General features: G+C 42.5%; 2 protein-coding genes across 2 annotated transcripts; one reads left to right on the plus strand and one right to left on the minus strand.

Annotated features, from left to right (window-relative positions):
- The first annotated feature begins 4,586 nt into the window (after positions 1 to 4,586).
- Positions 4,587 to 5,693, plus strand: LOC119305834 (BTB/POZ and MATH domain-containing protein 1-like). Its single transcript, XM_037582245.1, has one exon. It carries the CDS (start codon positions 4,587 to 4,589, stop codon positions 5,691 to 5,693), a length of 1,107 nt encoding a protein of 368 aa, XP_037438142.1.
- A 7,872-nt stretch (positions 5,694 to 13,565) lies between these two features.
- Positions 13,566 to 19,061, minus strand: LOC119307251 (subtilisin-like protease SBT3.9). The gene is made up of 10 exons (XM_037583334.1): positions 18,925 to 19,061; positions 18,424 to 18,515; positions 16,578 to 16,675; positions 16,246 to 16,422; positions 15,546 to 16,159; positions 15,397 to 15,467; positions 15,051 to 15,305; positions 14,802 to 14,928; positions 14,427 to 14,625; positions 13,566 to 14,343 (listed from the first exon to the last, which is right to left on the minus strand). The coding sequence occupies exons 1-10, from the start codon at positions 19,027 to 19,029 to the stop codon at positions 13,808 to 13,810; spliced, it is 2,274 nt and encodes a 757-aa protein (XP_037439231.1). The 5' UTR covers positions 19,030 to 19,061; the 3' UTR covers positions 13,566 to 13,807.
- Between the last annotated feature and the right edge of the window lie 324 nt (positions 19,062 to 19,385).

Raw genomic sequence — 19,385 nt, forward strand, 5'->3', positions numbered from 1 at the left:
TGCGTTCCCTCTCGAGGATCACATTTGCAAAGATCTTACTATTGTGTATTGCCGAAGATGCATGTTCCCATGAAATTAGTTTGTAATCAGTTAGTTGGTTCCATAGGTAAATGATGATCTAATCGTGTAATCTGTTTGTTCGTCTACTATCCAAAATTTGAATGATATAACTAGGAGGATCAACCTTACCTATGTATCATTACAATAATATCATTCTCAAGTATTATTGGCAAAGTAGATTAATCTATTTATCATTTTTCTGATCCTTTTAGGAGAGTTAGTTTACTAAGCAAAGCAATACTTTTAAGCAATATTTCCCGCAGCAACGCGCGGGGAATCATCTAGTATATTCAGTTGTTGGGTCTAATACATTTTCATTTCGCAAAATATTTTTTTGCCCCACTTTCGTTAATGTATATATAACTTGGTGAAATATGTATTAATGTATGTGTTTAGTTATGCCTAGAGGATCTTGTACGATGCTTCGCCTAATTTGTACAGAGAGGAAAGGAGTAAGGAAATTGTGATCAGATAATCCTTAGTACAGTCAAATGCATACTGAATAAGTATGTAACTAGGCATTTCTTTGTTTGTGTAACTCTGAACAAAATTATCTCATTCCTAGGCACATTCAAACTTGTGTATTGACCATGCTTTGCTTGTTAGATAAGAGGTGACACTCCTGTTATACAAGAAGAAAAGTTATCTGACCTTGCCAATCAGATAATCAAAGTTCCATATATACTTGCTGCAGTTACAGAAAGTACTTAATGTCAGTGGTAGCATTGAAGTTGATTCTCTGCTGCTCTGTGTCATCTGCATAGATTTGCTACCTTTTAAGTGAACTATGATGCAAAGCTGTTCAATACAACTGATCTTCTGCATTTGTTAGGCCTCATTCTATAGGATAGCACATGGAAAATGACATGCTTGTATATACACCTGACATAATAAGTTTGTCTGACTATGTATTTATGTGAGATTATTTATTTATTTCCTCAAGGATACATTCTTGAAAAGGCATTGTTCCTGACTGTTGTCTTATGTTCCCTTCCTCAATTAATGTCACCACCTCTTGTAGTATCAGTAGCAGGCTTGATTATTGTACATTATTATACAGATTCTACAGTATCAGTTTTGTACTATATATCTTATTGTTCATGGAAAATGCTGCTGAGACAGGTACTCTTTGGCGAAACAGACCACTGGAGAAGCTTGTGCTCTGCAATGCGATGGTGAATTACACACCGGCACATTGCCGGGAAGATGCTGATGCAGGCGAACCACCATATAAAAATCAATGAAATACTTTTTTAACACAAATTAGAGAAATTCTAAGTAAGTGGCACTCTGATGCAAACTTAAATCATATTGAAAAACCGTCGAGTGCTATTTCTAACCTGAATTATTTACTTGGCATATGATTATCTTCTTTACCGCCAACTAATGTGTTCAAATGTTCATCATATTATTGGTGGAAGTAATTTTTAATCGGTTGTTTGGACCGTTCAAGTTCAGCATCGAAACTTATGGTTGTTTGTTTTAGTTGGTTCTTTCCAAGCTTCCACTTCATATTCTCAACTTCATCTCAGCCACTTTACACTTTCAAGCTTAAACAGAGTAGGTCACCCATATGTCAGGTCCACACATGTATAAATTGGCATACAAAACTTTGTATGCTAAGAATCTGTGCATACTGGAGCATACATCTCGGTACCTCCAAAGAATATATATCAGATGTCTAAGTTTTCATTTATTTTATGCTTTGTTTGAGGATTGATGAGAAGTTTGGGCTGCAGTTCAAGCTGGATCGTGACTTACATGGCTAGCCTGACCACAAATTATTCTAAGCTTGGTAGAAAACTCACTTATATGTTAGCGGTTAGAACTTCAGTCTAATTTCTACATGATTCTCAATGTGCAGAGTTTACTTCTGTTTACACCATTTTCTGTTAGGAATAATGTTGATTTGAATTCCTTTTCACTTTTCAGCCAACCTTGAAGCCTACCACATAACAAGAAGCACAGTAGTTCCATTACATAGATAGTGTTTATTAGGTTTGGGAAGTTATGACCCTTTGTCGCTGTTCATTATTTGGGGAACTGTACCATACCATATTCTGAGTATTTATTGTTGGGCTTAATGTCTAAACGTGCCCACTTGATTTCAATGATAGGTGGGCCTGAAGTACTTGGTCCTTCCATTTTTTTCATTCATGGAGATTGGTGCATTTTAGTTGATATACTACCATGTTTCTTTAATTGCTACATTTTCCTTCTGAATCTAGGTCCAAGTAGGTACTGCGGCGGGATTTTCCCTTTTTGTTTTGTGCTCTTATTACTCTTTATTAATAGCGTATTAACAAACATTAGTTTTTATGCTTTAGATGGCTTGCAGAGATGACAAAATATATTGTGTGGGCATTACTTTATACTCACTGGTTACCTCCCATCTGGAACTTAGTGTTAGCATCAACAAGACATGTCAGACATCACATTGATGGTGTGTGTCCATGTTAAACATCACTGGCAGCACCCCCAATCCTTGTGATTTCAAACTCCTTTTTCATTAGTTTTAGTTCTATGCACTCATGGAACCGGATTGATCTAAATCTACCATTTTGCAGGGTTAGTTTTCATTGTTTCACATTTTGACATTCTACTATGCAAAAACTCTCAAAATAATAACTTATTATTCTCATTCAGGATGGGGACCAGCTAAGGAAGTACTTCTCGGTGCACCTGCTCAGTTACATTGACAATACTAAGATAATAGTGTCTTTTTTGCATATGACGCTACATTAAAATGTTTTCTTAATTTGTAATATTTTTAAGTGCAACCAACAAAATATATTTTTATGTATATTAAGTCTCACATATATTTATAATATTAGTCAAGACGTGCATTTGCACGTGCATACTTACTAGTATAGAATAAATTGCTTACTCTGACAAATTATTGTCTAGCATTTGCCTCAGCGCATACAAGTTTCTATCTCTGAAGGCACCTACTCGCGCCGAGACATCTCGTCCGACTATGGAAGATAGTTTATATGGACTAGCATGTTTTGTACTACTATATAGTGCTTTACTAGCGGGCGAAGGCACGGCGACACGCCGCGCCCGTGCAAGTGCTCTTAACTTGTACAATTTCTACTTAAAAACTATAAAAACAACAGAGTAGACATGCCATATGAGGGGAATAGTACATCTGGTTGAAGATTACGGGGGTACATTGCATTGGCTAGATGATACAAATTTGATAAGAAAATCCAGTGAACAGGCTAAGCTATCATAAGCATATGTAAAATAGAAGATTGACAGACCAAAACAGCGAGATCATTTAGTAACACATGGTTTGATTCTCCAGTTGTGATAAAACATTCCTTTATTTTCATTTACTCCGAAATCTTCAAATAGCCACTCCCAAGTAGGAAGCCGACCACGGAGAAGCTACTCTCATGCTTATAAGTGTTGGAGGTACGCTATGCAACGGCGACAAAAAGTCAGCTTTAGGTCCCGTCACGTGGAATTTTTCTGGAGCTCTAATGGGTAAACATTTTTGTTTCACACAAATGACACAATAATCAGCGAAGAAAAGCTTGCAACATGATCCTTATATAATATAATGCCATACAAAAAATGATGTGTTCTAATTATCGTTTAAACGTTCTTTATGGTCTAAATATTTGAAGAAAAAAATATTAAGCCATGGTTATGTTTATGACTCATTGAACCAAAACATCAAATTTACCTTAACCAGAAGTCCAAAATAAATAGAGTTAGCGAACACACGCACACCTCTTGTGGTGCGTACATCGCGAGAGAAACATACACAACGCTAAAAGCATTAATCATGATTATTGTACTCACTCCGTCCGGAATTACTTGTCGCGGAAATGGATAAAAGTGGACATATCTAAAACTAAAATATATCTAGATACATCCATTGCTTTGACAAGTATTTCTGAATGGAGGGAGTAGTATCTAATGATTTTAGACTTAGATGTGAGGTGTGAAATAGCAATTCCGAAACCCTAAACCCCACCGGCCCACCCCATCTCCCACCTCCTTGCCCTCCCTTGTCTGTTCTTCTCGGAGCTGGCGGCGCACACACCCCACCTCTCCCGATCCCGGACCCCGATCCCCATCCTCGGTACAGAAAACCCTAGCCATTCACCCCTCACATTTCTCCCCTTCTCAGATCTCGCCGTGCCGGCTTCATCCCCGAGCCTCCCCTCTGCATTCCCCACCGCGCGCCGCTCCCAGCCGACGCCTCTTCCTTCACCGGTCCGGCCCCGACCGCGCTCGCGTTGCTCCTCACCGCGGGAGACGCCGACCGCCTCATCCGCCTGCTCGTCGCCGCTTCCCACCTGTCTACCTCGTCCTCATCCCCTCGACCGCGCAGTCCCCGCTGATGGCCTCGCTAATCAGCACTGTGTAAACAAAGGCAAACCTCTGACCCGCCTGTGACTTTGCAGAGTATCATTTTGTGCAAAATGGCTTAAAGTGGCAGAGCGTGGGAAAAATCTGCATCTTGCATTCTTGCCGATATTACAGCCTAGCTACCTCAGCCCGACCCCAGAATGGCTGAGCGCCGGATGGTCACGTCCGCCATTGTAGCTGAAGAAGAAACAATGACCCATGTGATCAAGATAGATGGGTACTCAAGAACCAAGGAGCTGCTTAAGGCTGGCAAGTGTACAACATCTATCCCTTTCATTGCCGGAGATAATATCTGGGTTGTGAACTATTTCCCAAACGGTAACAGCAAGGCAGATGATTACATACCTGGGTACGTATCTGTTTTTTTGGCTCTTCAGTCAGCTGATGCCAAGAATGTGCAGGCGAACTTCACCTTTAGTTTACTTGACAAGGGTGGAGAACCAGTGTGCATCAAATGTGAGGCAGAAAATCGTATCTTCCGGCGCAAAGGTTCAAATTGGGGTTTCACTACGTTTATTGAGCAGGGAGATTTGGAAGAATCGGTGCATCTAACAGGTGATAGTTTCAGGCTCAGGTGCGACATCACCGTCCTGAAAAAGATCCGCAGTGAAGAGACCAGCCCCAATCAGTTTGTCGTGATTCCTCCAAGCAACTTGCATTGCCAGCTCGGCGACCTCCTGAAAAACAAGGATGGGGCAGATGTGGCCTTTCGAGTCGGCGGCGAGATATTCTCGGCTCATAGGTCCGTGCTCGCTGCTCGTTCACCGGTCTTCAAGGCGGAGCTCTTTGGCGCCATGAGGGAGAGAGCCAGTGATCCGATTGAAATTCTTGATATAGAAGCTGATGTGTTCAAGTCCCTGCTCCATTTCATCTACACGGACTCACTCCCTGAGAGCACTAATGAAGGTACAACACAAGTTGATGTTGTGACAGCCAGCCATCTACTTGTAGCGGCGGACAGGTACGACATCGAGAGGCTGAAGCTGATATGCCAAGACAAGTTATGCAATCACATTGGCACCAAAATGGTTGCCACTAGTTTGGCTTTGGCTGAGCAGCATAACTGCCAGGGACTCAAGGAGGCTTGCTTTGAGTTCCTTGCTTCTCCTTCCAATCTGGAGGCAATGATCGCAAGTGATGGTTACCAACATCTCAAAAGCAGTTGCCCGTCTGCTCTGAAAGAGCTCATTGCTAGATTCTTGCCTGTTGAGCTGATACCAGCCATGGATACTATCAGGTTAATTTGATTAGTACTTGTGTGTGTGGGTACTGATGATCATATCATCTATCAAGTAAACTTGGTATCTATTTTGTGTGTGTGTGTGTGTGTGTGTACTTGCATGTCTGGGACAGCAGCCAAGGCTATTATCAGGGCAATTTGATTAGTACTCTACTTGCATGTCTGGGTACTACTGGTCATATCTCAAGTAAACTTAGTGTATATTTTGCTAGTTTGCCATGTCTAACAAAAATGCTATCAATATATCCTATTTATGCAGGTAGAACTGGCACTTTTGGATTCTGCATTAATTCTGTGTTTTCTGTATGCACTTCGATTGATCTGTGTGGAGATGAGTTTTTTTTTGCCTGTTGTATCTCTATTTTGATTGCAATTGTTTTAATAATTCTCTCCTAGTTAAAACCTGCATGGTTGTACAAACTAGCTGAAGTTTAGGCATGATGTATCCCTATTTATCATGTTTCCGAAGTGAAAATATCACCTCTCTATTATCCGAGTTTGGCATAGGAGTTTTGCTTGATTGAAGTGATCTAAACCTTTCTTAGCTTATGTTGGTCGTGCTTTGTTTAGTGATCCCAAGCGCAGAGTTTTTAGCCATGAACTGAGATAAACCATGTCTTTATGTAGGGTCGTAAATCCTGTTAGCTAAGTGCCTATTTGATTCAAAAGATTTTTAGAGGATTCTTATCCTAAGAAGATTTTTTCTATATGGATTGTTTGATTCGTGTAAATGCAAATCATTTTTATTCATATGATTCGTTTGTATTAGGTTTCATAGCAAAAAAGATTCATCCACTCCAACCTCTTTGAACGAATGTTGCGCTTTTCTTCTGCATAATCATACAACCATTCAATCATGAACTAATGAAGATGGCACAAGATCCCAGTCCAGTGTTCTTACCACTCTATTACTGTATCAAACTGTGATTTGGGAATCTTAACATCTGTAATTCAAGATAGTACTATGGTTAGGTAGATATTGTTAACTTGACTTGAGACCATCCCGCACACAGGTGTGACTCTTATGGTCTTCGATGAAATCTCTCGTACCAAAAACGTAAAGGAGTGTAATATCTGGGACGAAATCACTGTTTTGACCTTGTCAGGAAACTATAGCACAAAATGAACTCTCCATGAAAGTATTTCACAATCTAACCCTTTTAGCAACGCCACAGACCGTGGCGTTTCTGCTCCATATAAAAACGCCGAGCTAGCTAGCGTTGCTGCTCCTCATAGAAACGCCGAACTAGCTGGCCTTGCTGCCCATATGAAAACGCCAGGGGCGTTGGCATTGCTGCCCATATGGAAACGCCAGGGGCCATGGCGTTTCTTCCCTAAAAATGATTTTAATAGATATCTTGCTAGTGCTCAGTGGACTTGATTGATGAGTACATTAAAAGAAGAAATAAACAAAACCTTTTCTCATGCCTTTTCACTATGTTGTTAGTTGCTAGCTGCTCCTCTGCATGTGCTGCAGGTTTACATGTGCAGGCTGTCCGTCTTTTTCACATGGGAATCCAGTGCATACGAACATGATGTACAGGCATCTGCATGGTCATGGCCTAGGAGCAATGCAACATAGGTTGGGTAGCAGTTGTTTGTCCGACGGGTCAACAAGCATTTCGAGCTGCATGCATGCATGGGCTAGATGGGGTGATGGGTTTTAGGCCTTTGCGTCAGATCGGCATAGCAGCGGCTAAAATCATTGTCAGAACAATTAAATATCCGGGGAAGCAACGCCAACGCCCCTGGCGTTCCCATATGGGCAGCAACGCCAACGCCCTGGTGTTTTTATATGGGCAGCAACGCTAGCCAGCTCGACGTTTTCACGAGGAGCAGCAACGCTAGCTAGCACGGCGTTTTTGTATGGAGCAGAAATACTACGGTCTGTGGCGTTGCCAAAAGGGTCAGATTATGAAATACTTTTACGGAGAGTTCATTTTGTGCTATAGTTTTCTGACAAGGTCAAAACAATGATTTTGTCCTAATATCTGGATGTTCGATCACCAGGGAGCAGGGGCGGAGCTCTGTAGGGGCCGAACTGGGCCATGGCCCGCCCAAAAATTTGACGTTTTTTTATCTACTATGCATCTTCCGCCCAGCCCGAGCCCACCTGGCGCATCCTCTTCTGAATCTCATGCAGATAGCACACGGCATCACGGACTGCAAAACATCCCTATCCTCTCCCCGTCTCGACGCATGTAGCGGCAGCAAGGCAACACCAAATTGCTCATTTGATAAGCAATAGCCAGAAATATGTGCATATGTGCTTGCTCCATCTTATAACCGTGTATCATATACTAATGCTCATCATTCAAAATTTTAGAAAAACATGTGTTCTTCTTTATCTGGCCCGCCAAACTTTTTCTTTCAAGCTCCGCCACTGCCAGGGAGGGAGGCTCCAACGACCGATTCGTTTGCTGGCTGTTTTTTTTTTTTCAAAAAACTGTTTTTTTAGGCTGGTCGATCGACGAGCTCGTGATCGAGCCAACCAGCCCACATAGGCCCCTTTAGCTTCCCCCTTCAGCTTCCAGGCCTCCAGGACAAATTACAATTTTCTTTTGTACAAAAAAATGTAAGAAAAGATTTTATCCCTAAAAAAATGTAAGAAAAGATTAAAAAAACCACTTCATTATGAACGAAAAATGGAGAGAACAAAATTTAAAAAATGCCATGATCTGGATTTTTCTTTTGAAAATTGCCATGCTGTAAAAATTAGAGAACATTTGTATCCATAGACCAAAAAATAAAAAAATGTTATTGTTAAAAATGCCATCTCTTAATGATAAAACAACACATGAGGACCTGTACCTAGACTGCACCATTGTCCTTGCTCAGCTGCACTGCCGCCCCGGTCCAAGTCGCCGCCGCCGCCACCTCCACCTCTTATGTCTGTGGGCAAGGGGTGAGATAGGTAGGAAAAAATATTTCGTGAGATGAAGGTGACCGAAGCGGGAAAGAGAGGTCGTCACATGATGATGGCTGACCCCATCAGTGAGAATTTGACGGCTCTCATCAATTAGGTTTTGGGCGAATATTCTCATGTCTCTGGTTATCCCCATCCTTCGTGGATTCCTAAACAAACAAGTGGCATCCTCGGGGAAACTAGCTATCCCTATCCCTCGACTGGCTAGCCACACAACCAAACGCTATCCTACGTGAGGAGAAATGCTATCGACATGCGAGCTTTCAACCAAGCACTTCTTGCAAAACAGGCATGGAGGCTAATTGAGTCTCCTGACAGTTTGTGTGCTCGATTATTAAAAACAAGATATTTCCCCGATGACAATATTATTGATACAGTGGTTACCGGGAGATCTCTTCGGCCGTCTGGAAGGGTATAGCTCATGGATTGGAGTTGCTAAAGAAAGGTATAATTTGGAGAAATTGGCGATGGTGCTTCGGTAAGAACTCCCTCGAATGTTGTACTGCAGTATGGTTGAATTAGAGTCCTCCGTGTTGTGAGGAGCAGCTGGCTCGAGATTGTAACCCTGTAACTATGGAATAAAGGGAGGAGACGAGCAGTGGAAGAGTTCTCACTACTAGGGAAAACCTTATACACAGAATTTTAGCAGTAGCACGGGTCAAAAAAGCACACTGGTCCTAAGTAGCAGTAGCGCGCCCGTGCAAACCGCGCTACAGATAATGTCCTAGCAGTAGCGCGCTTGATTCTAAACTCGATACTACTAAAATTCCCACGGCTTAGCCCATAGGCTACACATAGTAGTAGCGATCTATACAGAACCGCGCTACGGTACTTGCTTTGTAGCAGCGCGTTTACGCTGAAATGCGCTACTTCTAAAAGAAGTAAAATTAAATGGAAAGCAATAGAAAAGTAAATGCAAATGAAAGAAATAGAAGATGGTGAAAGGAAAAAATAAATTGTAAAGAAAAAAAATATAAAAAGGGGGGAAAGAGAAAGGAGTAGCAGTAGCGCGTATCGCTGAACGCGCTATAGCTAACTTATCAGTAGCGCACTTTGTGGAACGCGCTACTGCTACTTCTGACTTAACCAGGGTTCGTCCTTCCCCACGGCCACTTCCCCCAAATCCAACTCCTCCGCTCTCACCGCCGCCGCCGCCCGTCATCCGCCGCGCGCTCTTCGCACACCCTCGACGCCGCCCCCGACCCGGATTCGACACCGCCCCCGCCCCCGACCTCGACGCCGCCCTCCGCCACGCGCCCGAGCCCCGACCCCGACCTCGACGCCGCCTGCCCCTCCCTCGCCGCAGGCACCCGAGGTGAGCACGCCTGCTCCTCCCTCTCCCCTACCTCTGCCTAGGGTTCTTCAAATTTTAGTTGCATCAAATTAGTAAAGGTTCATGTAAGGGTGGAAACGAATCGGATGCGGATGCGGCTCAAATTAGCTAGGGTTCATGTAAGGGTGGAAACGAATCAAATTTCTAAGATGAATCATAAAACGAGTAAATTTTGACCACTTATTTCACTTTTAAGTTGGATAATTGGAATATCCTCTACCACTTTCCACACCCTAGGTTCATCAAATTAGATGGTAATTAGGGCAGTAGTTCCTAGGTACTAATTAGGTACTAGTTTATTTTTATTTTTATTAAGTTTATTTTTAGTAAGAACTAGTTGAATTAATAGAACTAGTTGAAGATGTCACATTTGTTGTTATTTTTTTAGTTAAAGTAATTTTTCCCGCATCGACGTCGACGATGCCTATCCCGCATCCTCGTCATCGACTCGATGGAGGACGCCTGGTTGACCAGATGTGCCATGTCCGGGACTAGGCTCCGCCGGGCTGGTACTGGGAGGCGCTACCTACCGGGGGGCACATCTTGGTGATGAGTCAGCCCATCGTTGACCCGAACCTTCTTTGGTGGCGGTCGCGTGGGTCAGTGATGGTCGAGAGGCTTGAGGACCCCGCGGAGGTGGTACATCATCGTGTCAGCGAGGAGGACGTGCACGTCCGTTGCTACTTGTTTGCGCTGGAGCACAGGTTCTCCAATACCTGGCAGGTTCTCCAGGGATCTCACTGGAGCTATGATTCTATAATGGTTTCTTCTCTTTGGGTGTCCACCGCCCACGCCGATACCCGTCGTTCGCTAGGGTTTTAGTTGTATTAGTGATGTTATATTATGATACTATTCAGGATGTATTAGTGATAATATTCGACGATGTACGGGCGCAAGAGATGATTTACTTTTTCTTATTGAATGCATGCTAATTTGAATACTTATTTATTTTATGATTTGGTTTTGCTTATTGAATGCTCATGTCAATATGAGTCCTATAAGATATTTTGAAATGTATATCTTGTGTTGCTTAAATAGGATATGTGCTTGCCCAAGTGGCCGATCATGTTTGCAGGTTACACCTTCGAGTGGCCTATGTTTTACCAGAGTGTAGATTCATTTCTGTTCCGGAAAATTTTAGGCGCTCGATATGTCCTATTTTAGCAAAGGTCATGCCGGATTTTTTCATGAATTTTTGCATGACTTGTGCCAGAATATGTAGGAAACATCGAGTGCCCCAGATTTGTATGTTGAGTATCCTGGTAGTTGTCTTCGATCGATTTTTAATTAATATTTCAACTGTGGACATAGAAAACGACTGACGACGAAAAGGTTTTCGGTATTTGCAAATACCGCGAAGACGAGTGCGGCCTGTGAGACAGAATCTTCCTAGATGATGATAGGCGCTTTAGTATCAAGCTGGACGAGAACTTCGAAGTGGATACAGTAAGTCATAACGACAAGTCTTTTTTCGTAATTAACCATGACATCTGCTTCATTTGCTTCAACTTATAATTTTTTTTTACTATTCTACTAGCGTATCCCCTGCCATCCAAGAGTTTTTGTCTTGGATAAGATAGGTTTCAGTCCTATGAAAACTACTATGGAGGTAAAGAGAGTTTACTTGATGACCGAGCATGGTTGTATTTTCCACGCAATATTATACAACGCATACACCTACACCTATTTTGGATGCAAAACTTGGCAAGCACTATGCAGGACTTATGCATTTGAGCCTGATATGGTTATCACCTTTGGTATTCGTCCGAAAGATGATATTGAAGGTAATATCGACACCTGGGTCAATGTGCAGACTTCTCCAGTTATACCATTATGTGAGTTTCTCAACCATATTTATGTCTTTGATATTGTTTATTCAAAAATAGTTGACAACTAATTTCTATTGACAGCTTATTTCCAATCAAGCAAACATGTCCAGCGCTTGGTATACATGACTTACTACTGTCCTGGGGTTGAACTAAACTGCGAGGAGATAAGTCATTACGTTTCATGGCTTGAGGATCTTCATACTGTCAAGACAAATTATTATTTTTGTACTTGAAAATCTTAGTACTCAACACGTGCGACCAATAGTGTTCGTACTTAACTACGGTCACATCTATTAGGAAAGATGGTAAGATTTTTATTATTTGTCCTTAGTGCATCATTTGCATACATTATTTTTTAAGCTAAACTTCACTGCTAAGTATGTTACTATACGATGTTCTTCAACAGGGACTCCCGATGAATATTGTGCCTCATTAGATGGAGACTAAAGGTCGCACGAGAATTGTTAGCTTACGGCCAAGATATCCTACAATGCACTTTAGTGCATACAAGATTTCTAATAGCGAGGAATGCTTAATAGTGAAAGACTGGAGCAAAATTGTGAACGATCGTAGAGAAGTACTAGGGGCAGCAATCAGAAGCGCAACCCACGATTAGAAGACAGGTTCATCTGCTTGCTCCAACTTGATGAAGCAGGAGTGCTACACATGTTTTATGTTATTTTACCTGAGAGAGCAGCATGGGTGATTAATTAGCTAGCTAGAAATGAGTTTGAAGATGATGATGTGCTATACTATGACTATGATGATATAGCTAGTGTTGGTGGTAATGAGTATGATGATTATTATTAGCTAGTGTTGGTGGTGATTCGTTTTAATTGAAGAGTAACATATCATATAGACAATCAGAAGTATGGCCTACCCGTTTCTATGATCTTCGTTATAGCAAATTGTTTATATATGTGGAAATTCCCAGGCTGTTAATCCATAGCCTAAATGACCTCTCTTCCCTTGAAACTTGAGCATCATCAGATACTCCATGCATCCACAAAGGAAACTTGTTTCATTTGTTTCGACAACCCATTCCTGCAATAAAAAGACTACAATTATAGAGTTTAGGCTGTCAAAACAGTGCACTGCCAAGTACAAGCATCAGATTCCCATTTTGGCTTATGTATGCCTTGAACCTTGGTTTTTGGCTTCTGTACACCATCAAACAAGATCCGAGAGAAAAGGAGTACGTGCCTTCCAGTCGCAAAGAAAGAGAATGTCGATAGCGTCTCGATGGTGTTGACGCCTCAAATTATCTGTATGTGAGAAGAAGAAAAGGGGCCTCCGTTGTTGTGTCTTGTGTGTACTTGAGTCAAACAAGAAACGCGAAAAAGGCCTCCAGTTGCTTTTGGACAAGTTGAGAGGTAGCTAGCAAACTGATCATGCCTATCTGCTTATACTTGGTCCAGGCCCTACTCAGCCTAATACTTTGGCCCGATCCACCGACCAATCGGAGCAGTCGCGAACTCCTAATGCCGCACCCAGCATCGTGCCCTTGCCGCCTGATGACTTGAACGATTTGCATTTTGCTGGCTCTTCAGCGTGAACATTGTCTCAACTTGGATAGGTACAAGGTTTTCTAGCTTGGAAAATATCAGTGATCTGGCTGAACTAATGTGACACCAAAGAATCATCTTTCTTATCCTTTATTACTGTATCGACTTCTAAAACTAGCTCTACCTTTCGTCTCTTCCCTGTGCGGAGTTTCTTATAACACGTACTGACGTAACCCTATCATAGTGCTGTTGTATGCGATGCTTTCCATTCACTGAGTCTGAAGAATTTTAACATTAAGGGAGTTACCATTGCTAGCAGCAAGGCAGAAAATCTTGCTAGTTGCGGGTGGATTTCCTTATTCCGGTACCATACAAACTTATGTCAAGTTTTCATACTGACATAAATGTTCACATACCATAGGAACGGGCACTAATCACCACAGACATAGTGGGAGTTTGGAAAAAAACACAGATACAGATCCAGTCGTCATTTATTTTATACAGTTGAACCGCATGTAACGTCCCCACTTAGGAGGCATCTGAGTAGAGCTCTTCAATCACCACACGAACTGCAATCGGGATCCGAACCAGGTGGGCGCCTCCATCATGCCATGCCAAGCTACCGAAGGTGTAGCTGCCCTGGATCCTTCGGGTGGCCCTGAAAGTCACCTTGAAACTCTGCACCCTCCTTGCGTTGCTGAACACCAGCACTGCTGGCTCCACAGCCATCTTGACGCCAGGTGGAGGCTCCATGAATGCCTTGTACACCGCATTCGGCTGGCCAACATTGGTAACAGTGCGCACAACCGTCACAGATGTCTTGAGGCCAGGAATGGCAATCGATGGGAGGTTCAAGTCAGGTGGTGTGCAATTGTTATTTGAACCAAATCCTTGTGGACAGTTGAAAAACTCGAGGTAATCTGACGCACTGATGTCATATATCAGGCCTGGATCAGCTGCCTTGGTTGGATTAACAGACCCTGCTCCGTAATCAAACGGGTCGGCGATCTTTGCACGATTTCCATTTGCTTCTATTGGAACCCCATTACGGTCCATGGTATGTGCTGCAAGAGAGACACTTTATTTGTGCTTTGCATAAATAAATACTCGATATCTCAACTATATATGTAGAGAATCAGATAATTACCGGTTGTCATTAGTGCTGATTTTAGGGCGGCAGGGGACCAGTCAGGATGAACGGATTTGAGTAGAGCGACTATCCCAGATATATGAGGGCAGGCCATGGACGTTCCAGAATCAAAGACATAGGAAACACCTAGACTTTTGTAAGCACCACTTTGTGCTGCAGCGGCCAAAATGTACACCCCAGGTGCAGCGATATCAGGCTGTTCATTTGGGAGCACAACTAATTAAGGCAAGTAGAGTTAATTCTATATATGCTTCTTAGTAGATTGTAACTTTTAAGGAAAGAGAAGACTCCAATGACACTATGGAGTGACTGAATCGAACAATTTATTTACCTTCTTAACAAGAGATTGCTAGCTAGAGGTGCGCTGCTTACCTTGAGAACCCCAGGATAGATAGGACTAGGTCCCCTTGATGAGAAAGCTGCTATTCTTGGGGCAACAACTTCACTTCCGCTGGTTGTTCGGGTTGTTGATATCTTTATTTTTGGGATGCCAATGCGACTGCCATAATTATAAGGAGAAACGAGAAAGCTTTGGTAAACATTGAAAAGGAGATGATAACGTGCGTACGTCCAGAAAGTAGAAAATCGATTTATGTACGTCTAAGAATTTTCTCTACGTACTTGCAGTACACAGCAATCTGATAGCTAGTCTTGAAGTCGAGAGGAACGCAAGGAAGGGCCGGTCCTTTAATTGCATATAGATCAAGAGAGTCCAGATTATTCTGTGAGAATATAAATCCCTTCCCTCCATTTCTCTGCACCGTCGCTGCAATATCTGCATACTTGGGTGGTGCAGAGACACTACCCGGTCCTGGTGTGTAGCAGAATACCACCTTCCCGTGTATGTCAGTGCTGTTTATGTAGTCCGGGTCACACCTGCAAAACAGTTACCCCTTGCTTATCCACTGTGGGTGAAATTCATATTTATTTAAATGGTGTTCGGAGTATATTTATAAGGAAATCTTACCTATCCTTAAAGTAATACAGAAGTTCAGAGAACTCATCTCCACCTTTATCTGCCACATACATGGATTGTGCCTGTAACCAATTAAGCATCCCATTGTGAGAAGGAAGGGAGGTAAAACATGACGCATGGTCAAATCTGAAGATGCATACCACAAACTGTCGGTTATCCCCGAGGGTGATAACCGTGAGGAATGATCGATCAACCGTGGTTGCAGCAACCGTGAGTAGCCATGGTGAAGAATTCTCCACCGTTTCTTCTGTAGGTCCATCATTTCCGCCTGCCATGATAACCGGGATGCCTCTTGCCACCGCACCCAGCGTTCCTAGTGCTGCCATTTCGTTCGTGCTTCCGAGAGAGAGCGATAGGACGTCAACACCGTCATGGATAGCATGATCGATGCCTTTCAGAACGCTCGCGATAGAGCAAGAACCCCAGCAAGCCTTGTACACTGCTATCCGGGCGCGAGGTGCGCCACCACGAGCCGTTCCAGCAGCCAGTCCGAAGAAGCTGGTGTTGTGGACGACGTTGCCACCGGCTGTGGAGGCTGTGTGGGTGCCGTGGCCATGAGAATCCCTGGCAGACAGGAAGTCACTTTGGAGAGATCTCCTGTCGATGTCAGCGCCAGCATACCACCGCGCACCGATGAGCTTTCGATTGCAATCGTGGGCACTGAAGTTGGCACCGGCTTGGCAAGTTCCCTTCCATTTTGAAGGAGGAGGTCCATAGCCATCATCAGCGAAGCTCTGTGACTCAGGCCAAACACCTGAAATGAAAGACAAGTGGACTGGAGGTAAACACCCCACACAATTAATTGTGTTAACCTTGGGCTGAACGAGCCATCACATCCACCTGAGTCGATGACACCGATTATCATCCCATCTCCATGGTTTGCTGCTGCAAGGAGCTCATTTGGCTGCTGCTCCTGCTTGATGTCCACGCCCATGGACAGCCCAAGGAAATCCCAGCTCCGAGTAGTATGCATGCGTACCATTGTGTTCTCTTTCACACTCACCACTCCAGGCAGCGCTGTATCCGAGCCGGAAGCAGCAAGTGATTATTAACTTATGAATCACAGTGATGGTCAACAAGCATTTGTCAATTGACTAATACTACGCCTTATCTCAAAGCTAGAGGGAAAGATCAAAAGAGAGATAAATTATGCACGTATATATTATACATACTCTGGATCTTTCTCGCTTGTGATTCAGTAAGCATTGCAGAAAAGCCCGAGAAACCATATCTGTAGCTGTGGACAATCGATTCGAGAGCCGCCTCCTTGCTTCATAGCCAGTACATACTTGCGTAAACCAACTTGAGAAGAAATGGTATAATGAAATAATAATTCTACTCTTGGAGGAAAGGAACTTTTGAGAAAAACTAATTTAATTTGGAGGATATAGAAAGCCTTTGTAGAATAGGAATGTTTCCTTCACATTTTGGAGGACTTTTATGTTATACTGTGAGGTTACTTCTTAATACAATTGTATTTAAAGTTCCATGCATCTTGGTGATTTACTCTGTCCTTTCCATATCTAAATAAGTAACACATAATTATGCCAGTTAACGATGTCCATGTTTTTGTTTCTTATAAGATTCCATATGACGGGGTATCATAATTCTATGACTTTATTTATTCCTATGTTTCTACAATCCTGTATCCTGGAGGGCATTATAATACTACTCCCATTGCTCCGGTCCAAAATAAGTGTCGTGGTTTTAGGGAGTAGTGTTCTGTAAATAGCTCGATTAAGTTTCTTTTTGTAACATTTTTTTAATTTTTTGAACAGATGAGGATTGGACACTAAGGAGGAGTAATAGAGGAGAAAATGAAGGGACAAAAGAAAACAAAAATTCTTCATACAAAAAAATTATAGATAAGTCAAACACCACCTCAGCTACCATTTATCTAGCTTGTCATCCTCAGTTAACCTGGACACGTAAGATCCTCTTACGAATGCAGTTTAATTTCTAGCAGCTAGCTTAAGATACTCACCTTGCTATTTATATTTGGTGGTATTATTTCTTTCTCACAGTAAAGTCTGGAGACTGTGCACTAATTTCTAATTATATTAATCAATTTTGACCACTTAAAGAATAACAACAACAACAACAACAACAACAACAACAACAAAGCCTTTAGTCCCAAACAAGTTGGGGTAGGCTAGAGGTGAAACCCATAAGATCTCGCAACCAACTCATGGCTTTGGCACATGGATAGCAAGCTTCCACGCACCTCTGTCCATAGCTAGCTCTTTGTCGATACACCAATCCTTCAGGTCTCTCTTAACGGACTCCTCCCATGTCAAATTCGGTCGACCCCGCCCTCTCTTGACATTCTCCGCACGCTTTAGCCGTCCGCTATGCACTGGAGCTTCTGGAGGCCTACGCTGAATATGCCCAAACCATCTCAAACGATGTTGGACAAGCTTCTCCTCAATTGGTGCTACCTCAACTTAAAGAATAAGGGTATTTTATTTTGAATTTTCTGCATTTGATTCTTGTTTGAGATTTTTGGTTCAAACAAGAAAGAGAGGTGCAGAAAGTGATGGGACTGCCATAGTGCCATTCAGAGGAGTCCATGAGTCTACAATATTGAGACTAACCTTAGCATAGTCCCTCCCTGCAACTTTATTTTTGGAGAAATCTCAAAATGAATGGAAGCTCCTACTACTAGTTTAATTAAGCACATAAAAATGGACGTAGTTTATGAGAAAAGTAGAATGCAAAATATGCAAAACTTGTTTAAACAAAACACAAGGTGAAAATCTCAACAAGACCAAGGCAACCACCTAATAAGTACCTAACTAAAGTAGATGTAGTCATGTAGAACATGGCTATGACAAAGAGACACGCTGATGAAGCCAACCGAACACAACATGGAAGCATATAGAGAAGCAGTTGTGTTGTATAATAGTGGAGCCAGAATGTTGTATAATATCGCTGATTTAGTGCAACTTTGTATTAAATTAATGACACTTATTATGGATAGAAGGAAGTAGCTAGCTTGTACAGTACTATGAAAGGTACCTTCCGAGAACGGAAGCGAGCAAGTCGTGGTGCAAAGAGGTGACGAGACTGACATCTTCATGTTGCCTCTGCCCAAGGTAGACGATGTATACCTGAAAACATGTTTACGTATTACTAACTAATAAAGTCTCACCTGATTAGCAATGAATGGGATGGACCTTACCAACTTGCCTTTGCTAGTAAGCTGTGGTTTAACATGTTTTTTGGCAACTAAATTACTTTATTAATTGCAGATACAAGCTAGTCACCAACATCAGTGTGCCGGACAGCACACTCGGAGAAGAGCTTTGACAAGACATAGATTAAGGCCTTGTTCGTTTAATCCTCCTCCCAAGGGGATTGGAGAGGATTTTGGCTTGTAGGGGATCTAATCTCCCTCAAACCCTGCCATTCCCCTTCAAAAACCACCTCAACCGAACAAGGCCTAAGAGGGATCATGACGAACACTTGCTAGCTAGCTAGGTTGAAGCTGGGTTGTTAATGGCATGGCAGCTAGCTTACCCGTCTTTGTTCGAGCCCTTGCGACAGCTGCAATCGCAGAGATGAGTGGAGAAGAAACACAAGGAGTAGCAGACATGGCGCTCTATGCTCTGAGAACCTTGCCATGGATCTGATTCTGTTATATTACTAACCACACCTGCCTTCCTCTTTTTATAGTAAGCTCTGAGCTGAGAACCTCTACTTGTTGAAAAAGTTGCAGTCGTTAGTGCCTGCAAGTGGTAGGACCGATCTCTTGCCACCGACATTGTATCAACTGATATGATGCCGGGATTAACCGGTAGTACAAATGAGCAAACTAAAAAGGAACAAGGTGAAGGTTACTTGCGCAGCTTGTCTGATATGCTGAAGCTAGTCTCCCTCTGACTTACTTAGCGCTTGTAGCCGTTGAATGAAAAAAGGCAGGTTAAGATTTAGTCGAGCATTATTGTAGCAAGACACTACATATAGTAGAGTCCCAAAAT

This window comes from Triticum dicoccoides, chromosome 5B, assembly GCF_002162155.2.
Source record: "Triticum dicoccoides isolate Atlit2015 ecotype Zavitan chromosome 5B, WEW_v2.0, whole genome shotgun sequence".
In the NCBI taxonomy this organism is placed as follows: Eukaryota; Viridiplantae; Streptophyta; class Magnoliopsida; order Poales; family Poaceae; genus Triticum; species Triticum dicoccoides.